Below are 22659 nucleotides of genomic sequence, written 5' to 3' on the forward strand. Positions count from 1 at the left end.
AGCTTTGCAGATGAATCTTCGGCTCCTCTCGATGCCAAAATGTGAGTCCCATTTTGGTAGATTGCAGATGGATCTCCGAGGACTATGAGAGTAGGTAGACGATGGCAGATAAACGGGTACATTAGGGGAAACTAATCCACAGTGTGCCAGTTGAAACGTAAATATCTTATCCCTAAAGTATATGTTAATGGTCCCATATGAAATGGGAACTTGGAGGTCTTGGAGCGTTTCCCTTCAGATCAGTGTTGAGCAGCCAGTTATTCGCTGGTCTCTCTCCGAGGAGCCAGACACAGGGATGTATGGCAGCAGGACAACAGGGTCTCCCCTCTCAGGGGACTTAGAATAAATAGGAGATGAGGCAGCCTGTGGTAAGTGCTCTGCTGAGAAGTACCATAGGGCGTGAGGACTGGCTGACTTCTTTATGTGGACGCGTCAGGGAGGCCTCCTGGAGAAGGTGGCATGAACAGTGTGATCTGGGTAAGAAGAAGGAATCAGCTTTGTAAAACTAGGACTGAGGAGTCCCCCTGGGCAAGGGGATGGCTAGCGTTGTGTCCCTAAAGTCAGAACACATGTGACATGTTTTGTTTGTGGAAATAAAGACGATCTAGTTGAGCCTTACAGGTTGAGGGAGGGTGGAGTAAGAGGTCCAGGCCATGGAAGGCTTTGTGAGAAACCGGGGCAACGGGGTTTCATGCTGTTTTGTGGTGACAGGAAGCCCCTGGAAAGTTGAAGGCAAGAGAATGCAGTGGTCCAATTGTATTGTTGGCATGTGAGAGTGAGAATGCGGTCAGGGAAGCCCACGGGTGATTGCAGCAGACTAGGAAAGAGGGCTCTGTAGGGTAGATGTCCCTGGATTCAGAGTTGATGTCGGAGGCAGGGTCATCAGGGTACACACGGGAGAAAGAAGAATCCAGGGTAACTTGGGTTTGGGCTTGAACAGTTGACTGGATACAGATGCCATTTATTGAGGATGGGGAGGCACTACCAGAGCACAGAATGTGGTGTCCTTTGGCATCGTCAGTTTGAGACACTCGTCAGGTACCCACGTGGAGATCCCAGGTGGGCAGTTGGGTGTGTGAGTGTGAGTCAGGAGGAGGTCAGGGGCTGCGGACTGGGGATATTTGGGCGACGGATGATGTTTAAAACCCAAGAGGAGGGATTCAGCAGAGAGGAGAAAGGAACTAGGCTGGGGGAGACAGCAGCCAAGGGACGGAGAAACGAGGCCAGTGGCATGTGGGGAGAATCCGAACAAAGTGGTCAAGGGGCCCTAGGAGGAAAGTGTTTCGAGAAGGCAGGAGCAGTATCTGTGCTGTTGCAGAGTGTGATTCTTGGAGACGTTCTTGTTTTGTAATGAGCTTAGGCCAAAAGCAACACAGTTCTCAAATGACCTGTATTCTTACTTTCGTTAAAAGTTATGGAGTGAAATTGAAGAAAGGTACAAAAAATAATAACGCTTTCTGACAGCTCTCCAACTTTTCATTGGTGCCAGTTTCGTGAGCCTTTAAATTCCATAATTTTCCTTTCTTGCTGTAGGAGAACAAACAAGACGGGAGGATCCTGAGGGGTTCACAGAGAGCCCGAAGGAAAAGACGGGGTGACTCGGCTGTATTGAAGCAGGGTGAGTTGATGAAGGAAAGGCTTTACTTGTGACTTTGTGAAGTGGAAAATACCTCACGCGGGTAGACGTTTTTGTCTTAATTGCAACATACGCTAGGGCGGCTAAGGCATTGTTTCGGGGTTTTCTTTCATTAAATTCTGTCAGTAAAAATCAGGGTTTCAAAGAAGTAGACAAGGAAAAAAATGGAAATCAGTAACTTCTGAGTAGTGTCGGCGCAAACAGGAAGACATCTGCCTATATTTTTCCATCAAGTAGGTTTTTTTTTTTTTTCTACTTTTGCACATTCACCAGAAGCTTTGTTCATTTCCTATGATTCTATGTTTTTAATGTTTCCTCTCAAACCACAACCCCCTGATGTGGAACCTTTTTTGTTTCCTTCATTGTTCCTCACGCAACACTTTATTTTCCTGACGAGTCCAGTCCTCAGACCCTTGCCTTCGATACTTACCTGGATGATCTTCCCTCCTTGTTGATCAGGGCCCTCGGGTCTCCTCCAGAGAGGCCTCGGTGTCCGCCGCTGGGCTGGACCAGTCCCATGTGCCTGCCAACCCCTCATGTTAGGTGTCTGCCATGCAGCCGCCCTGCTGACCCGTCCCGTCGTGTTGTCCCTGCAAACGGGGCCGTGGAGCCCGTGCGCCTCCTCCCTGCGGGGATGCGTTCCTTGCTTACTCGTCTCTCAGGTTCTCCTCAGAGAGAGCTTCAGCTCTTCCTACCTCGGGCACACGGCCTCCCTGTCCTGCCCTCGTTTGGGGGGGCGGTGACCTCCTGTTTGACATCACAGAGACGACAGGGGCGAGTCCCTCCCTCTGCCCAGGGCCTCACGGAGGTCCTGACCGTCCTCTCCCTTCCGCTCGTCCACCTTCAGGGCCCGGCTCTTCTGGTGCCTTGTTCCTTCCGTTGTTTATTTCTCCGCTCCCCTTGGATATTCAGCATTCTTCTCTTCCGGCGCTCCATCTTAGCCTGTTCAAATCCCATTCCCCTCATTTCGCCCATCAAGCTGTTACGCTCTTCCTTTCATGTCTGTTGTTTGTTAAATTAACCCAAAATAAAATCGATCCTGGCTGACTGCATGTCTTTATCACTTACATGTTCTTTTTCTGCTCGAAATCTGGCCCCTGCTAAATTGAGCACCCACTCTGCCCTGCAAATTAGCAGCCGTTCCCTCGGCACCTGGGGCAGTGGCCTCTTAGTCCTCCACTGCTTGGTCTCAGGAAACATGTTTTGTTTTCTTGTTTTGTCTTATATATATATTTTTTAAGATTGTGTTTATTTATTTGACAGAGAGCACAAGGAGGGGGAGGGGCAGGCTCCCCCCTGAGCAGGGAGCCCGACGTGGGGCTGGATCCCAGGACCCCAGGTTATGACCTGAGCCCAAGGCAGGTGCTTCACCGACTGAGATACCCAGGCTCCCTCAAGAAGCGTTTTTGATCATCTTGTTGCATGGCCCTGTCCTATCTTGTTTCCCACGTTGTCTCCTTCATTTAGTCAACATTTTGCTGCTGCTCTCTTCTCCCATCGTACCTGGTCATACACCATAGCTTACGCCTTAGCTTTTGCTTCCTTAGAAGAGAGGCCAAGAAGAGAGCTGAGCAGTCCCAGCCAGGAAGGACAAGAGGAGCCCGGCATAGTTGTAGTTAGGGAAAGGAGACTCCGCCCGATGCATGTATGACCTCTGAGTTTTGGGAACCCGGTCCTATTAGTCTCACTTGCTTTTCAGGTGTGCCTCCGAAAGGAAAGAAAGCCTGGTGCTGGGCATCCTACCTGGAGGAGGAGAAAGCCGTGGCTGTGCCAGCGAAGCTCTTCAAGGAGGTACGGGCCCTTCTGGAAAGCGTCGTCCCTTGGGGCAAAGGTTCTGGAAATCTGATGTGGAATTAGCATTGCCGTCTCCATTGTTGGTTTAGGAACTGTGACTTGGGATGATTTCTCAGACATACTGTTCTCCATGAGTGTGTCTACGTTGGGGTACGTCCAAGGGCGGCTGACGCGGATGCGTGCTCACCGTCACCCGGTGCTGCCCGCCTGGGCACACGCCGCCAAGACACATGCTCTTTCCTCTCCAGATTTACTGGGCTTTCTTTCACTCGTTAGCTTTAAGAGCAGTGGCTCCAACTACTGCCAAGAAGCTCATAGATAAAGGAAAACTGGCATGAAATTTCATGTCCACATTGTGGCTTTGGGAGAAATGAAAAATGAGTTACTGAGCTTTATATGATCTCACGTCAAAAATCTAAAAGCAAGCCATGGTATTACATTAACTGTGATGAAAACACGTTGTCACGAGTGACTTAACATCAGGTACGAGTACAGGGACCAAGGGCCACCCCTGGGCTGGGCCTGGGGTCAGTAAGCTGCTTCTGTACCAGGACCAGATGGTGTGTAGTTCAGACGTCGTGGGGCATCTGGTCTCAGTTGCAAGGACGCAGCTCTAGCTCTGTTACTGTGATGAGAACAGCCGCAGACCAGGTGTAATGGGGGGCCGTGGCTGTATTCTGGTCAACCTTTAGTTATAAAACAGGGTGTGGGCTGCGTTTGACCCATTGTGTGTAGTCAGCTGGACCTTGTTTTAGATTATTTAATCATATTTAATCGTGGGGTGTAACCACGATTAAATGTACAAACAGATATTTGTATTTCAAGGTACCTCTGTGAAATATTTCAGGAAAAATTGTCCAAGTCTATTCATATGTGTATCTTACCTTGCTGTATATGCATTTGCGTAGGCAGTCTAAGAAAACGACGCATAGTGAATGTTGTGATGGTTACATCCACGTTACGGATATTTAATTTAAACGTAATTGTCGTTACATACGAACTTCTTCTATATAATTATTTTCTGCAACTTTAATCCTTGGTAGAACAGACATTTTTTTTTTTGCATTAAAGAAAAGTTTAAATACAGCAAATTCCTCAAATCCGTGACACAGGCATGTAGTTCACACCATAGAGGGACCAGAAGAACGGGAGGGATGTCCCTCAGGCCCCCCCCCCCCCCCCGCACATCCCACATTCGCCTCTCCCAGTAGGAAGTGCCTACTGTCATCAGTTCTCCTCCTGGAAACCCGTACGTGCAGATAAGCCTAGACGTTCACAGATCCTGTCCTACCCGACTTCAGCCAGAGGGTAACAGGTCACACACACTTCGCTTTTTTAATTTTTTTAATTTTTTATTATTTTTTTTTAAGCTTAGTTTGGAAATGATTCCATCTCAGTCCACGGTTCACTTCATCGTCCTTTTGTATTAATTCACGACACATCTTTGGTCTCTTCCATAACAAGTGAAGCTGCTCCCTGTCGGCTGACAGGTGTGTGTTCATATGTGACACACATACAACACACACACACACAAGTGTTCTGGCGAGTGACCGGGAGGCCTGTCGTCTTGCACACGATGTGGGCACCTGTGTTGGATAATGTCCTAGAAGTAGAATTACGGAGACAAACAGGAGGGATTTCCCGCCGCCTGGAATTCCAGTTCATCTTGTTCCCCCGGCATGGGTGCCCCTCAGCCATAATCAAGACCCTGTGCTTCGCCGTCCTGATGTCTGCATCTGCTCCCTGCTCTCAAGCTTGCCCCCTCCACTCCACCTGCCTCATCGTCTTGAATTAAAAACTTGAGGTCTTCTGGGTACTTACTTTAACTCTGTGAAGGCTCTTTTATATGTAAGGTGATGGGGCATCTATAAGAAAGCCACAGAATTATTAGATAGATTTGGAGAAAGACCTCAGTGCACACCTGCTAACATCCCACCAACTCACCCAGAGCATCGTTCCCTGCTTTGAGGGCGACACTGAACCACCGTTAACAATAGCGTAACAGATAAACGAGCAGCTTGGACATCACTGCGGGTCTGTCTCGAGCCAGACTTCTTTGGACTCTTGCATTTATTCGTAAAGACCGATGTGACTTTTAAACCATCGTCTATAATATTTTTGTGTTTTAAGAAAGAAAATTGTATTTCAGTTGACGACCACATACGGTTGATATTCTCAAAATGAAAAGCAAAACAAAACAAAAACCAGGATGCGCTGTTTGTACTGATGTGAGGTCGCTAGAGGCTGTGCCATCTGCTCGTGATGAATGTGTGTCCCGGGGGCCCCCAGAGCCTTGCCCACACTGTGTTGATCAGACTTTTTGATCTTTATGAGCCTGATTAGGTGAAATAACATGTTAGCATGATTTTACGTCGGATGACTCCCATGGGTGAGCTTGAGCATCTTTTCAGATGTGTAAAGGCGTTTCCTTTTCTGTGACCCGCTCATAGTCTTTGTTCATTTTCCGTTGGATTACCTGGTGGTCCTTTTCTTTTGGATTTTTAAGGTTATGCGTGTATTCGGTTAGTCTTTACTTAAGACTCATGGTCTTTCCTTAATTGCTCACATTGTAACTGGGCCTCAGGATCAAATACTAACACTGCCGTCCTTCTGCCTTTCAGTACCAGTCCTTTCCATATAACAAAAATGGGTTTAAAGTTGGCATGAAATTGGAAGGTGTGGATCCGGAGCATCAGTCTGTATACTGTGTCCTCACCGTGGCCGAGGTAAGCTTTACCTTGTCTTTATCCTTGCAACAGGGTGATGATGATGGGATGTTAACAATGGGAAAAGGTCCCATTGTTTGAGTGCTTACCTCATACCAGGCATCATACCTACTGTTCGTATGTCAGCGCACTGAATCTTTGTAGGAATCCTACGCAGGCTGTGCTTTTTCCTTCCTATTCTATAGATAAAGGAGCTGAGGCTCAGAGAGCTTAAGTAATGAGTACAAGGTCACACAGCTCCCAAGTGGTCGAACCTCGATTTGAACCCCAGGTCCTTCCGACTCCATAGCTTTGGTCATGCTGTGGGGCTCCTTAATAGAAAAAAACAGACCAACAGATATTTGTACATTTTTTTTTAGTATTTCAAGGTACCTCTGTAAAATATTTCAGGAAAAATTGTCCAAGTCTATTCCTATGTGTATCTTAGTCTCGTTTGTTATTGAGAGCATTTCTTAGAATTCTTTTTTTTTTTTCCTCCTGTGCTGGCCTCCGCCTTCCTCCCTCTCTGGAGTCAGGGATCCGTGTCTTTTACAAATGGGATCGAGACTTGCATCAGGCTCTGCACTCAGGGTGGGGTCCGCTTGAGAGTCTCCCTCTCCCTCTGCCCCTTCCCCTGCTCTCTTTCTCTAAAACAAAATAAATAAAAAAATCTTTAAAAATTCTCCCCAAAAAAAAAAAAAATTCTCCCCAGAAGCATAAGATGATCCCTTGTGCACTAGTTTCAGTTACCCTGGTCATCTTTCAGTGACTTAGTCCATAAGAAGCTTGGCTCCCATGGGAACACGGAAGCGTCTGGTGTGTTCCACCTCTTGTTTTTTTTTTTTTTTTCCACCTCTTGGTTTTGAAGATTTTAGTTCGTCTAGTTTTTTTATTGTAACGGTAATGCTTGCTCACCATGAAAACCTCAACCTGTATAAGAGTATACGTTAGAGTCTCTTCTCCCTCTGCCTTTCCTCCAGCTTGTGCTCTCACTCAACTCCTTTTTACATGTAGATGGAATAATACACAATTTATGGAGCTTTGATGAGAGTATATCTTATATTTTATGTGCATATTTTTAAGCATTGGCTAGTGTTCCATTTTACGAATTTGCTGTAATTCTTGTACTTTGTCTCATATTGAGGAACAGTTGAGCGGTCTTCGCTTTCTCGTCATTCTCATTATTACAAACAGTGCCCTTGCGAGCATGAGTAAAATTTAAATTTTTGATGCATGCTGCTACTCATTGCCAGAAAGTTCACCAGTTGTTCTGTTCTTACCAAGGGTAAGGGGGCATTTGCTTGCCTAAGCCTGGGAGACAGTCTTTATTTACTTTTCCTTTACTTCCCTCTCTTTTTTCCCACCTTTTCTCTCTCTTTCTTTCTGTTCTTTTTTTTTTCTTTTTGCAATAGGAAGAGACTGGAGAATGGCATCTGAGAAAGCAGCTAGGGAGTGGAGGATTGGAAGGCTCAGAGAGCAGATAACAGACATGGAGGGCTGGGAGAAGATGGGATCTGGGGTGTGAGCGGGCAGGTGTCCTCTTGGCTGCCAGCAGGGTGGAGGGGAGGGTGGGGGCCCGTCGGGGCAGATGTTCAGGGAGCTATGCAGCTGCAGAAGGTAAATCCCCAAGAGTGAGGACAGAGGTGTGGGGCTGGCGGCCGAAGGAGAGGGAGGAGGCTTGGAGGCTGTTGTGAAGGCAGGAGTGGGAAGCGGAAGCAGGCAGGGCCTTCTGGAAGGATTGCTGCAGGGTGGGAGGAGCCCCTACAGGTGCTTGTGCTCACCCTGCACCACCGTGGTGTCCTGTGAACAGCAGATCCTGACCTTGGCTCTACGGACGGACGGACCGGGCTAGGCTCCCGGGAGCTCAGGCTCAGTTCTGTCTGCTGCCTGGTCCAGCTCCCTGTGCTCCAGCACCCTAACACCCTGTGCTCCAGCACCCTATCACCCTATGCTCCAGCTAGCTCCCCGTGCTCCAGTGCCCCATGCTCCAGCTCCCTGTGCTCCAGTGTCCCATGCTCCAGCTCCCTGTGCTCCAATGTGCCCCATGCCCAGCACCCCATGCTCCAGCTCCCTGTGTTCCAGTGTCCCGTGCTCCAGCTCCCTGTGCTCCAATGTCTCATGCTCCAGCTCCCTGTGCTCTAGCACCCTATCACCCCGTGCTCCAGCTCCCCATGCTCCAGCACCTCGTATCCAGCTCCCTGTGCTCCAGCACCCCATACTCCAGCACCCTAACACCCAGTGCTCCAGCTCCCCGTGCTCCAGAACCCCATGGTCCAGTGCTCCAGTGCCCCAGCACCCTAACACCCAGGGCTCCAGCTCCCCGTGCTCTAGCACCCTAACACCTAGGGCTCCAGCTCCCTAGCACCCAGGGCTCCAGCTCCCCATGCTCCAGCTCCCTAGCACCCAGGGCTCCAGCTCTCTGTGCTCCAGCATCCTAACACCCAGGGCTCCAGCTCCCCATGCTCCAGCTCCCCGTGCTCCAGCTCCCTAGCACCCAGTGCTACAGCGCCCTGCTTGGAGATCATGTTAATTAGCAAGATCACCTACAGCACAAGCATGAGAAATGTAGCCGTAAGGAGACTGTGCGAAGGACGGGTGGCTCGTGGGAGGAGATGGGCCACAGGAAGGCGGGATGTTGCTGTCCTCCACCTCTCGTCCTCCACCTTGGCTGGGACGCACACATGGGCCGCTACGTCTTCCGCCCTTGGTACCTGCCTCCCTTCCCGAATACCACCAGTCCTCTTCTTGGGCTCCAAGTAAATTCCATCAAGTGGGTGGGTTTGCAAGCAGGGAGTCATGCACAATGAGGGCTAACTGTGTGTCGTCCCTCCCGTCAGCAACTGTCCCCAGAGCAGGGCAGGCAAGGCGAGGCCCGTGGCCGGGATACTGGGGCTTCATTGGGTGTGAGCTCTAGGAGGGATGCGAGGGCAGCCAGGGAATAGGCCCCTTTGGCTGCTTCTCCCCAGGGTCCCTGCTGAGCTCCGCCTGTGAGGCCCTGGGGGCTCCACTCAGGTGGAGGTGCACTGGGGGCGGCAGTCCCCTTCCCGGGCCCCCCCCTCTGCTCGGCCTCGGTCTCCTGAGGGCTCCGTCGGCCTCCACGCGGCACCCGTCATGATGTGCTCACGGGGGAGATGCGACCTCGGCACGTGCTGTGCCCAGCGCACCCCGCTGCCCGCCAGGGATCCTGGTTAGGGTTTCCGCGTGGGTTCCCGGGCCATCGTTCACTGTGAATTACATTTGTGTAAGTGTGTGCGCACATGTGTATGAATACACCTGCTGTACGTTGGCAAATTTAATTTAAATTAAAACAAAACAGAAAAAGGATTTCCCATGGAACTCCACCTCAAAACTTGTGCCCTAGACGATGGTGCCTTGCTGTCCTCGGGCAGCAGATGCATGTAAAATGCCGTGGCTTCCAAGGGGGAATCATGCACGTGCTCACGGGCACATCGCACCCCGTCAGCACGACTGCGATGCCCGCGTGGGTCACACAGACGCTCGGACACGTAATATTAGTCATAAATGGACTCACCCCATAGTTGTGCCGCTTGAAGGTCAACTGTGGGCTTCAGAGGACGTGCCGTGGTGGTGGGTCACAGCTGCCGGGGTCTCCGGGGGGCGTCCACTGCTGGGCTCGGGGCTCAGGGCCCGGCTGCCGCCCCGGCTTCTGCAGGGCGGGTGCCCCTGGGGTGTCTGCAGGGTGACAAGTCGTGGGCTTCCCATGCTGGCTGCAGGGGAACCAGGGCCGCAGCTGTCCCTGGGAGCCCGAGGCAGGGAGCCCAGGCCTCTGACCCCATGCACCCCTCGGCTCAGAGCTTCCCGGGAGGAGTGCTCTCAACAGGTGCACGGCCTCGGCCCCGGGCGGGCACTATGAGGCGGGTCCCCAGGCGCTCCAGGGACCTGCCCCCGCTCCGTGTGGACCGAGGCGGCCGTTTCCCTCTCCCAAGCCAGCTACCGGTAGACAGGGGACGTTGGTGTCCTGTGCGCGCTGTGTCCTGTGTCCCATGTGCCCGTCTGCGGAGCTGCACGGAGGAGGGGGCGGCGTGTCCTGGCGGGGCGGGCGCTCCGTGTACCCCCACTCGTGCAGCCGCAGGATGGGGAGGACGCACGTCGGGGGCCGTGCTTGCCCTAGCGCCGGGGGCTCCTGCTGCCACTGGGAAGGGTGCAGAGCACCGCACAGCGCTTCTCCATGCATCGCCATTGCCTTTGGGTTGTGTCATTTGGTTCACTCGCTTTTCTGTTGCCGTTAATCATGGTGCCTTGATCACCACAGGCTGCACCACACTGGGTGTTCGTGGTTATTCTTGCACTTACATTAATGAATTCCATTTTCTTTGTGAATCCATTCTGAGCACGGACATTCTAGATACTTGGGATTTTTGCTTTTGAGTCCGTCATCTCGCTTTACCTGTTTCAGGTTTGTGGCTACCGGATAAAATTGCACTTTGATGGATACTCTGACTGCTACGACTTCTGGGTAAATGCAGACGCTCTGGACATTCACCCGGTTGGCTGGTGTGAGAAAACCGGCCATAAGCTCCATCCGCCAAAAGGTATTGTCCGCTTTTTTTGTTTCGTATTTTAAATTCTGTAAAAACGTCTTTCCCTATGTGGTGATTTGGAATTTTTAAGAATTCAGACTTTATTATGGTCCAGATAGGTCCACATTCAAGCTTTTTCTTTATGAAGAAAAAATATGCTCATTAAAGGAAAGGAACATAAAACGTAAAATTCTATTTGAGAGAATAAACCATATCCATGTATTTATTTGTACGTAAAATAACATTGGATCTTTATTTGATTTTAACTGCAAATTTCAGCCACAGATTTCTTTCACCTCCACACGCAGAGCTGACCCCGAACAACGCAGGGGTGAGGAGCGCCATCTCCCAGCATGGTCGAAAATCCACATGTGCTTTTCGACTTGCTAAAAACTTAATTATTCATAGCCTGCTGTTGACCAGGAGCCTTACTGGTAACATAAATAGTCAATGAGCACGTGTTTTGTGGGTTACATAAATTATATACTATTATCCCACAATCAGATAAGCTGGAGCAAAGGAAATGTCATTAAAATCACAAGGAAGAGAAGAAATGAGTAAGTGGACCTGTGCCACGCGAACCCCGTGTTGTATGGGCTCAGATGTATATACCCTGGAAAAACAGATTGGAAGGTTTAGATCTAAACCATTCATACGACGAAGTTTATTTACTGATATTTCGTTACATAGAAAATCTTGAGAAACCATGCACTTGAATGCATGAATTTTAATATTTAGGAGATTGGAAAGGAGAATATAGCATTAAGAGCTGGTTTAGGGGCAGCCTGGGTGGCCCAGTGGTTTAGCACCACCTTCAGCCCAGGGCGTGATCCTGGAGACCCGGGATCAAGTCCCACGTCGGGCTCCCTGCATGGGGCCTGCTTCTCCCTCTGCCTGTGTCTCTGTCTCTCTTTCTCTGTCATGAATAAATAAATGAAATTAAAAAAAAAAAAAAAGAGCTAGTTTAGGTGGAGGTTGAGTTGATGGCAATTACTTTTTCGTTCTGAGTCCTTGATAGCACAGCCTGCCAGTGATTCTTCCGGCTTTGTGTTTACATAAAGATCCGAGAATAACTGATAACAGTCTTTTCCAGTTCATCCCTAATGTGTTTAACAATATCTTATTTCTTTCCTTTTCAACTGTTACAGTCAGTATTGTTGACTTGATGTCAGAGATCCAGGTGACTACTTTGATATTTTTGGCCTGTCTCAGGGCTCTTGTTTTTTTAATGGACTAGCCATTTGGTTTTACGTGAAAAATTAAAGGCGGAATGGTATCTTCAGATGGCTGAAGGATTAAACAAAATCACATAGAAAAAAATGAGGGTGACAAAGAAAAAAAATATATATTTTTTAAAGATTTTATTCATTTATTCATGAGAGACAGAGAGAGAGAGGCAGAGACACAGGCAGAGGGAGAAGCAGGCTCCATGCAGGGAGCCCCGTCTCAGGACTCGATCCCAGGACCCTGGGGTCACACCTTGGGCTGAAGGCAGGTACTCAACCACAGAACCCCCTGGGTGCCCTGAAAAAGAAAATCTACCAGCCTCTATATAAGTTGACCTCTTAGATATGGCGAATTATTAGATGTTCTTTTCATGCTGCCTTCTGGACCTCGATGGAAGTAGGAGAGAGCCCAGGAGCTCTCAGATAGGACAAGATGCTCAATTTCCTTTTTAAAGGAAATGTTGGCTTCAACAACATTAAATGTGAAGTTGTGAGCATTAAAGCAAGGACGTTTCCATTATTGTAATTTGCCAACGTGCTTGCTTCATAAATCTTCCATTGTCATTCTTACGGTGACAGGCTAAAGAGATTTTATCTGTTTTATTACTGTTTTCTCCAGCTTCCCACTTGTTCCTACAAGTGAGTCTCCCAGAATAGAACAAGTGAAGGAAAAACAAAGGTTTTGGCTCCCCAGCTCACTAGTGTACTGCTGAATAGTTCGGCCTAAAACTCATAGAAATAGTCTGGTAATAGGAAGAAGCAGAGACCTGAGTATAACAGATACTTACTTCCTCTTATCTCTTCTTTAGATTCGTCGTATTCATTCAGAATTGAAAAATCATGCAATTTGTTGGAAATAAATGCAGCCTGTGTAGAAAAAAAGAATCCATAGTTATGAACTATGAGTTAAAGTGCAGGAAAAAAATCCATAGTTATGAACTATGAGTTAAAGTTTGTTTAAAAAAATCAATTGTTTGATTTCAGCATTTTGGAGTCATAGCTAAAAGTGGGCGTGGAAAATGACGTGTGAAATATTTTGACATTTTACTGAGTCTGTGTATATGTGCTTATCCAAGGTTATAAGGAAGAAGAATTTAATTGGCAGACCTATCTTAAGACATGCAAAGCTCAAGCTGCTCCCAAGTCATTATTTGAAAATCAGAATATAGTAAGTACATCCAAAATTTTTCCTTTCCAAAGAAGTGACTTTTGAGTGTTTCAGAGGATAAAAGTGATAGCAGGAGACCATCGTAAATTCTATTGGTTTGGTAAATAGAAGATTCTTAATTAAACCTTTAAAGCTAGCTTAAAATCATCACGAATGAATATTCCACAGGCAAACCATGGTTATTGGGTTTAATGGAACGGCACAAGGCAATGTCGTATGAACCCCTCGTGCAACCTACCGTAAAAAGTACATAAAAAATTAAATTGACGGGGATAGTTTATTGTTAGCGCCACTTGTTTAGAGGGCTCATCACATGGGAGTCATGCAGTGAGATGCACGGAGTCCTGCTTGGGTTTACATGCTAGGGACAACCATCTAGCTCACGCCAGCCTGCGGCTGCACTTGCTGCATAAAAAGGCAGAGTCTGGCTGTGTATGCATTTTTCCCACTCCTTCGACTTGTATCCCCACTTTCCCTGCGTGTTTCCTGTTGCTTCTCTGCAGAGGCCCAACACGTCCCCCTCTTCTTCCTGGTTCACCTTCTGATCTAACTGAAATCAACAGAGCGCAGCAGGTGGAAAGTCAAAATACCATCTTTACGACAGATAAGGCCTCAGTTGGAGTGACATGCATGGCCTCTTATCTGTTGACAGTGAGCTTTTTTTTTTTTTTTTTAAGATTTTATTTATTTATTCATGAGAGAGAGAGAGGCAGAGACACAGGCAGAGGGAGAAGCAGGCTCCATGCAGTGAGGCCGATGTGGGAATTGATCCTGGGACCCTGGGGTCATGCCCTGGGCCGAAGGCAGATGCTAAACCGCTGAGCCACAAGGGCGCCCAAATGAGCTTCTTGATTGTGAGACCGAGGACTCAGGAAGCCCTTCTGCCCCATCACCGAACCTGGACTGGGGCAGCCCTACAGCCCCGCAGGCCCCGGAGGAGCAGAGCATGGACTGCATACCCTGTCGGCCAGCTTCCTCTTCAAGGAGCGTAACCAGTTCTCCTTCCAGGGTCCCTGAGTCCAGTAACGATGAGTGAGAATGTAGAGAGAGACAATAATATTTCGAGAATGGGATTCCCTCCCGTGGAGGTGAATATCAGGAATGGGCAGGAGCTTTCTCAGCCACTCCAGGTACCTTCCATTTGGGAGATGGTCTACACCAGTTGTTTTGAGCGTTGGTCTAATGGCTCAGCGTCTCCGGTCAAATGGATCGTAAGCCAGGTTGAATTAGAGAACCGAAGAGCAGGGTGTGTGGTGTTTGGGTGACTCGTAGGGCTCATGAGCCGGATCATTATTTCAAAATCTCTTAATTGAGAGGAGAGCTTAATTACCGAAATGTGAATACTATGCCGTCAGTGGGTGTTCTCTGTCAAGACCCGGGAGGGCGATCCGTTGGGTGGAAAATTCAGCGGCCTGCTCCAGGATTCCTAATCCCTGTCTGGTTCTCTGGAGGATAAGTTCGATCAGGGATTTGATTAACTGCTCTGAACCGTCATCCTAAATTCTGTGCGTTGCTAGCTAGCACATGACTTAATCTGGGCCTACGTGTCTGATAGCCAAGAAGCAAGTAAGTTCATCCATTTCTAGAGCTTTCTACCACAGAATATTCAAATATTTGTGGTCAGGACCCTAGTAAATAATTTTGGGGACTGCCACGTATCGTCAGGGTGTCTGTGTGGTGTTCACGCCGGCCCCTGCTGTTCCTATAGGAAATGCGCTGACACTTTTAGGTACGTGCTGTCTATGTTTCTGTGGTGGTGGCTGGATAATTACGGTAGAATGGACTATAGCATGTGCTTTGCTTAAAGTAATTAGAATGGTATTCTGAAAAAAAAAAAAGAATGGTATTCTGTATACTTAAGTCTGGATAGAGGATTTTTTTTTTTTTTTTTTTTAAGAAGTGCAGAAATGGCTTGTGTGTTGATGGGCGTGACTGGTATCCCAGGACATTCCTCCAGGTTAGGATGCTTTTCCTCACACAAAATGCGAAGGCACGTTTACATCTTACGGCACCTCAAAGCACTACAGCTTCCGAGCTGCGGTCCTGGGCGCATGTCCCGGATGGCCGATAGTGTTTGGCTTTCCTTATATTACAAACATTTTTTTTTTTTTTTTTTTTTGTAATTAGAAACTATTTTGAACGGCTCCCTGTATTTTGCCATTTCTTTTGGTGCTTTGGTGAATAGTATCTGTCGTGGTAGGTGAACGTTGCAATAATCTGCAGGCTTTTCGTGTCTGAAGATGACCTACTTTCAGTGGAGCGCTCTTTAGAGAGAGCTTTCCAGAAATGGGAGTGAACTTGTACTGACTCATTCACATTTTTAACTTGATTAAATGCATATTTTGCCTGAAATAATTTTCATTGTTCAGTCTGCCATCAAGGGCGAGAAAAACAAAAAGTGGGCGGCGCGGCAGATTAAACTTGCCCACCTTGGATAGTTGTCTAACCACGGTGCCAAAGCACATCCGGAAATCAGTCGAACTCTGTGAGGCTCCGTGAGGTTTTTGGTCTTGAGGTCCAGGTTTGCAGATGCAGATAGTTCCTCGGGAGTGTAGTTCCTTTTTTTTTTTTTTTTTTACTTTTTTTTTTTTCTCCTTATTGCTGCTCATTGGAAAGCGACCCTGCTGTAAAACTCATCCATGCTCTTTAAATAATGTGAATGCCGCTGATGGATGCCAGGCCCTCGAGCAGGAGGTGTAGAAAGGGTGCAGAGCTTGCTGTTAAGTGTGTGCTTATCTCTAATTAAATCTGTATGTTTCGTAGACAGTGATCCCATCAGGCTTTCGAGTTGGAATGAAGCTTGAAGCTGTAGACAAAAAGAATCCTGCGTTCATCTGTGTTGCTACGGTAACAGATATGGTGGACAATCGTTTCCTGGTACATTTTGACAACTGGGATGAGAGCTATGACTATTGGTGAGACCTTTTCTGTTGCTCTGTTGCTTTTTGTAATGTGCGTATCCAGGTACTAAACCGGGCACGTGGTTCAAAAACAACAATAATGCAGAGCTCGTAGCAAAAAATAACAGTGCTTCGGCCCAGTCTTTCCCACTTCAGACTTTTCACTTGTCACGCATCTCATATGGCACATATTTCTAAATAGTATCCTTTAGTTCGACTTAACGACTTGTATTTTAACTCACTTCCTGTTGTGGAAGTGCAGTTGACCGTCCTCCCAACGTATTTCACATGTGAGAGCACAGAGGTGTGCATTTCTTCCCTCCTCCTGGGTCTTGTCTATCGTTCACAGAGAAAATAGCTTAATTTCCCTTCATATTTTTATTCCCAGTACCTAACATAAGCGTTTTTACTCACCAAATGCGAGTAAATATTAATTGAGGAACACTGTTTTTCATCCTTAGAGTTTGGGAACATAACTGCATCCAGTCGTACAAGCAACCTATTATAAAATATATAACCATGATTATAGTAAAGCCATTGTATTTTGATTAATCAGTGGAAATAATGATTTCGATTCCTAGTTCATGTTTGTTGATCATTACAATTCGGTTTTCAAGTGAAAGGCATTTCTGGAGTGTTTAATTCCTTCCTAGAACAGTGCAATGAGGGCATTTCAGAACATTTATCATGACACGTATTTTGATAAAATCTGGCCAGTGTTACAGTATCAGTTGAATATCAATTTATCTAGGTGTTGCCACATTTCAGGGAAGCTTGTTTCCTGACCTTCCTTTTTAGTATGCATAAATTTAAAAATTCAGTAGAACCATCAGTAATTTCCATTACTCCTTAATTTGGATTCTTCATCACTCATCAGTTTTACTTACGTTGTCTTAAAAAGGAGAGGCATTGGAAGCCATTTGCTATTCATATTTTTTTTAAATGCTTTCTATTATACATGTGCTTTTTACAGAATATTTTTTTAAGGGCACACAAGCAGTTCCATGATTGCACAACACAGAGTCCAGTACTCCTGAATATTTTGGTGTGTTTTTCCTCAGCTTTCTTTCTGCAAAGCAAAATTTTCCCCATAGGATGTCTTTTCATTCGGTTCGCAGTAAAAATTTTTATTTGAAATATAGACTATTTCAAGCATGTACAAAAGCAGGGTAATAGTGACCCGCCTGCAGCCATTATACAGCACCAGTAATTATCAACTCAAAATTCACTTTTTCTCTGTATTCCTTCTCCTGAAATCCCAAACCCAGGATCATTTTGAAGCAAATTCCAGATAGCATAGCATTTCGTCTGTGTATAATTCAGAATGTATTCTTTAAAGATAGGGATTCTCTCTCTTCAAATACATAATGTTATAAATGCCCTAATGTTACTAACATACTTAAAATTCTTCCCAATTGTCGTAGTTTTGTTTTCTTGTGTTTTTTTTTTAAGATTTTATGGTTTTAAGTCCAAATAAGGTTATGTTTTGTGATTGTTTTGATGTTTGTCTTGATCTCTTTTCATTTATAGATTCCTATTCCTCTCTCTCTTCCCCTTGTAACTTTTACTGAAGTAACCAGGGTGTTTGACCTCTTGAATCTCCCACAGTCTGGATTCGCTGATTGGATTCTCCTATTGCTTACTGTGTTCATTTGTTCCTCGTGTTTCTTATTAATTGGTGGTTTTTGTGTCATCCAGAATTATCCATACCTAGTTTGTGTGAGGGAATAGATAAGAAAACATTATTTTTTTATTTTTTTAAGAGGTTATTTATTTATTCATGAGAGACAGAGAGAGGCAGAGACACAGGCAGAGGGAGAAGCAGGCTCCATGCAGGGAGCCCGATGCGGGACTCGATCTCAGGACCCCAGGGTCACGACCTAAGCCAGATGCAGACGCTCAACCACTGAGCCACCCAGGTGCTCTGATAAGAAAACTTTAAATTTAGTAACCGTGTAAATCTGTTTTGAGGTCAAACGTAATTTTCCCCTCCTGTGTTTGATGTGCTGTGATGATGGCAGCACCAGAGTGAGGACCGCATCCCGTCCTTGCTGGCTCAGAAGAGCCTGTGACTCTATCCCAGCAGGGTCCCAGCTCCATGTTGGATAGAGATATTTTTTTAAATACTTATTTTTCTTTAAAAGTAAGTGATACTTTATAGCAGTTACTAGAATTTGTTAAAATGGGTGCTTTTAAAAGTTCTGATTCATTTAGGGAGATTTTTACTTTGTAGCTTTTATCTGATTTAAACAAAATTGGTAAATGTTGGCTTGTCAGTTTTGTGGTGTTAGAAGTATTAGAGAGTTTTAAAAGCATAAGTTGTTTATTTGACATAAGATGTGTTTCCTTTAAAAACATTCTTCTGGAAAGAAGTAAAGAAAAGTCTAGAAGACTATCACATTCAATTTTCTTTGATGCCAAATGCCTAGGGAATAGGAAAGATCCTAGGTTCTTTTTTTTAGAAAGAGCAGAGAGGAAAAAAATCTCTTTTAACGCTGATTTTTGTACTTTTATGAGCACAAACTAATTATTTTTAGGACGGAATGTACTTTGAAGATTTACTTACACTTTTAACTATTGACATGAAATCATATTTTGTTAATTGTCAGAAAAAGTACATGTGTTCTCTTTCTCAGTATGCAATTAAGACACATTGAAAATTGCTTAAATGCACTGGAATTTCTCCAGCTTTATTAAATATTATGTTCTTTGATCTTTGAATTTTGGAATGGTTTTTATCTGCATAAATTACTTGTTTAGGTATGTAATTGAGGCTATAAACTGGATTGCTTTCCCAACATAAAATAGTTTGGAAATGAAATTTTTTTCCCCATGGTCTTACCTCTTTTTGCCTTAGTGGGAATTGGAAAATGTGTATGGTTGACCTTTGAACAATGTAGAGGGTAGGGGTCCCCACCTCCAGTGCAGTCACAAATTTGATATAAGTTTGGACTCTCCAGAGACTTCACAGCCTACTGTTGATTGGAAGCCTTAATGATAACATAACCAGTTGACGAACTTGTATATTTTTAATGTTATAAGAATTATATATTGTATTCTTACAATAAAGTAAGCTACAGAAAAGATGTTATTAAGAAAACCATAGGGACACCTGGGTGGCTCAGCAGTTTGGCGCCTGCCTTCAGCCCAGGGCGTGATCCTGGAGACCTGGGATCGAGTCCCGCGTTGGGCTCCCTGCATGGAGCCTGCTTTTCCCTCACTGCCTCTCTCTCTCTGTATGTCTCACGAATAAATAAATAAATAAAAATATTAAAAAAAAAACTATAAGGAAGAGAAAACACATTTATCATATTGGAAAAAATCCACATACTAGTGGACCCAGTTCAGACATGTATTGTTCAAGGGGTCATTTGCGTAAATCTGGTACATTTGTGGCAGTACAAACGCAATAAAACATTTCTTCCTAACAAAGAGGAGAACTGAAATTTATGCAGAATTGAAATAGGTTTTTAGGAAAGGAAAACAGTACCTATTAGAATGGAATTTGCTTTACGTCTGTGTTTCCTACGTGCTTTTTATTATGCTGGTAATTGCTAGCTGCTTAACTCTGCCCCCTTGACAGTCATTAGACTTATTAATAATCCTAAATAGCCCCAAACAGTAGAACAGGAAAGGATTTGGAAGATGGGGAAGGACGCCATCGAGGTTGAGGTGGTGTTGTCCTTCAGAAAAGTGTGCATCCAAGGTGTGCATCCAAGGGTGTGTCTGACGTGTGCATCCAAGGTGTGTGTCTGACATGTGCATCTGCAGTGTGCGTCCGAGTTGTGCATCCAAAGTATGCATCTGAGGTTTGCATCCAACATGTGTATCCAAGGTGTGTGTCTGATGTGTGCATCTAACGTGCACATCTGATGTGTGCATCCAAGATGTGCAGCCGATGTGTGGATCCGACGTGTGCATCCAATGTGTGCATCCGATGTGCACATCCAAAGTGTGTGTCTGATGTGTGCATCCGACGTGTGCATCCAAGGTGTGTGTCTGACATGTGTGTCTGTGGTGTGCGTCTAAGGTATGCATCCAAAGTATGCATCCAAGGTGTGTGTCTGACATGTGTATCCAAGGTGTGCATCTGATGTGTGCATCCAAGGTGTGCATCCGACACGTGTGTCAGAGATGTGCGTCTGACATGTGCGCCCAATGTGTGCATCCAACGTGTGCATCTGAGGTGTGCATCCAACGTGTACATCTGAGGTGTGTGTCTGAAGTGTGTGTACAACATATGCATCCAAGGTGTGCATCCCAGGTGTGTGTCCAAGGTGTGCGTCCGACATGTGCATCCAAAGTGTGCGCCCAATGTGTGCACCTGAGGTGTGCATCCAGAGTATGCATCCGAGGTTTGCGTCTGACTTGTGTGTCCCAGGTGTGCGTCCCAGGTGTGTGTCCGACATGTGCATCTGAGCCCTGTGCATCCAAGCATCCCCGTCCTCCCCCCGGGGGACCAAGGAATCTGCCTGTTACACAGGGTCGTTTGCCCGCAATCTCATCTCCTGGGAACTGCAGCCGTGGACAGCTGTCACCGGGTGGCTGCAGCGTCAGTGGCCCAGGGTTTTGTCTGGCATCCCAGGTCTACGCAGGCGAGAAGCACTGAGCTGTGAACTGAACAGACCGGGCTAGGGCCTCTAGCTCTAGGTGTACTCGGTGGCGGCAGCGTCATGTCATGTTCATAAATTCAGAGTAGTTGTCACATTCTGTGTTTCTCCAAAGTGACGCTGAAAAGTTGGCAGCGTCCTGCCAGTGTCTGAGAACAGAGTCAAGGGGACAGGTCGGTCACTGACTGGGGAGCGTGGGTGGTGGTGTTTACGGTCGCAGAGATGGGGGGACCCCCTGGCCCGCACCTGGCCCTGAGGCTGGGGATCCGAGGTGGAGAGGAGCTGGAGGCCGCCTGAGGCCACGTGCTCAGTGACTAGAACCAGGCCCGCTGCCTGGGGCCCGGCAGGGAGGGACGAGGGTCCCGGGCGACTTGGGCTTTGAGCCGGAGCGGGACAGGGGACTCGGTGCTTGGAGCGCATGTGGTCGGTGGGGGGGCGGCGCACCTGCCCAGGGAGGGCGGGAGGGGCCTGCACCGCTCTGAGCCCTCGCTGCCCGGTAGCAGGAGGACGTACAGGAGCACGTGTGGGTCACTGGGCACAGGTTGGGGGGGGTTATAGTGAGAGCGAGGAGCTGTGCGGCAGGTGGTGGCCAGCCTGGGAGGCCTCCAGGCCGGGAGGGGGTCTGCAGGTGTCCGAGGGCTCGGGCTCGGGCTCAGGCATGGGCTCGGGCTCGGGCACCGCCAGCCCAGCAGGTTTCCCAAGCGGGGTTTTCAGGCCGGGGCGGTGAGGTGACCTGACAGGCACCTGGCCCTGGCGCTGGAGCTAACCTGGGGGCAGCCCCGGGACATGGAGACAGTCCGGGACGGTGCTTGACAGCGGCTGCCGTGGGGAACAGGGTTGGGAGGAGTCACGGAGGAGCACGAGCCCCGGCCCGGCCTCTTGAGGCTTGGGGTTCAGCGGCGAGGCCCCCGTAACAGCTCCTAAGGGGCGGCGTGGGGAGGTGGGTGGGCTGCATGGCACGTGGTGCGTGGGCCTCGGGCCGTGTCCGCAGGGGGCCGGGAGCATCGGTGCTGGAGGGGAGACCCAAGGTCAGTGCTGGGCGAGCTCCTGGGAATGCGGCTCCCGCCCCAGGTCCCGCCCCAGGTCCTCGCTGCCACCTGCGCCCCTCGGGAGGGCCGGCTGGGCCCGGCTGGGACTTGAGCAAACTGGCACCCTTTCCCATCACGGGAAGGCCCGGGGAAATCGACCTTGCTCCCTAAAACGGGTATCTTAGCATCGCTCACCTTCTCCGTTACAAATGTGGGTTTTCTGCGAGTGGTTTCTCCCGTCCGTCCCCGCCCCTCGGTCTACCAGTCTGGGTCTCAGTGGATCCTAGTGGCCTTTGTGGATAATATGCGCTCACCAGGGCAACGCACCCTTTTTTTTTTTTTTTAAGATTTATTTATTTATTTGAGAGCGAGAAAAAGCATATGCACGTGAGCGTGCATGGACGGAGGGAAGGGCAGGGGGGAGAGGGGCCCCCCCGAGACTCCCCGAGACTCCCCGCCGAGCACAGACTGGACGAGGCCTCAGCCTTACGACCCCGAGATAGTGACTTGAGCCAAAATCAAGCGTCGGATGCTTAAAACCGACAGAGACCCCCCGGCACTCCCGTGATGGACTTGAACAGAAAAAAAAAAAAGTTTGGCCCGGACTTCTCGGATGACTCCTGTGAAAACCCAGACGAAGGGACGGTGATCAGCAGCTTAGGAACTTCCGCGGCCATTGGTTCAGTCGTTCCGTCCCTTTCTGCTTACATTTCTGCTTTTGGACACTAGATGGGACTAAGAGATGAGCTGTTGGCAGGAGCAGCAGCCAGAGGAGTTTCACAGGCTGCAGCCTCCTTCTGGGCGAGGTGCTGTGGCTGTGGGGTCGGGGTTGGTGCGACCCGTGGAGCCGGGCTCTTTGTTGTCTCCGCCGGGGCAGCCGCCTGTTGACTGGCAGAGGTGACGCCGGCCAGCACGCAGGACGCTGGCACCTTACTGGAGAGTCGTGGTAACGGGAGCAGCAGCCAAGACCCGCCGCGGTGTCTCCCTCAGTTGCAATCTGTAGAGAAATGCAGTGAAATCAGAGAATTAGCAACATCCCTGTCCCCGGGTT

The 22659-nt window shown here is 47.9% G+C and overlaps 1 protein-coding gene across 5 annotated transcripts in view; it reads left to right on the forward strand.

Annotated features, from left to right (window-relative positions):
• Positions 1–22659, forward strand: part of L3MBTL3 (L3MBTL histone methyl-lysine binding protein 3) — a 121214-nt gene that overhangs the window by 34658 nt on the left and 63897 nt on the right. For all 5 annotated transcript variants that reach the window (XM_041744676.1, XM_041744677.1, XM_041744675.1 and 2 more), the window contains 6 exons: positions 1534–1618; positions 3336–3427; positions 6052–6156; positions 10553–10688; positions 12979–13070; positions 15834–15985. In XM_041744676.1, the coding sequence (XP_041600610.1) occupies positions 1534–1618; positions 3336–3427; positions 6052–6156; positions 10553–10688; positions 12979–13070; positions 15834–15985 (662 nt within the window). The remainder of the gene's footprint in view (positions 1–1533; positions 1619–3335; positions 3428–6051; positions 6157–10552; positions 10689–12978; positions 13071–15833; positions 15986–22659) is intronic.

This window comes from Vulpes lagopus, chromosome 2 (assembly GCF_018345385.1).
Source record: "Vulpes lagopus strain Blue_001 chromosome 2, ASM1834538v1, whole genome shotgun sequence".
Lineage (NCBI taxonomy): Eukaryota > Metazoa > Chordata > Mammalia > Carnivora > Canidae > Vulpes > Vulpes lagopus.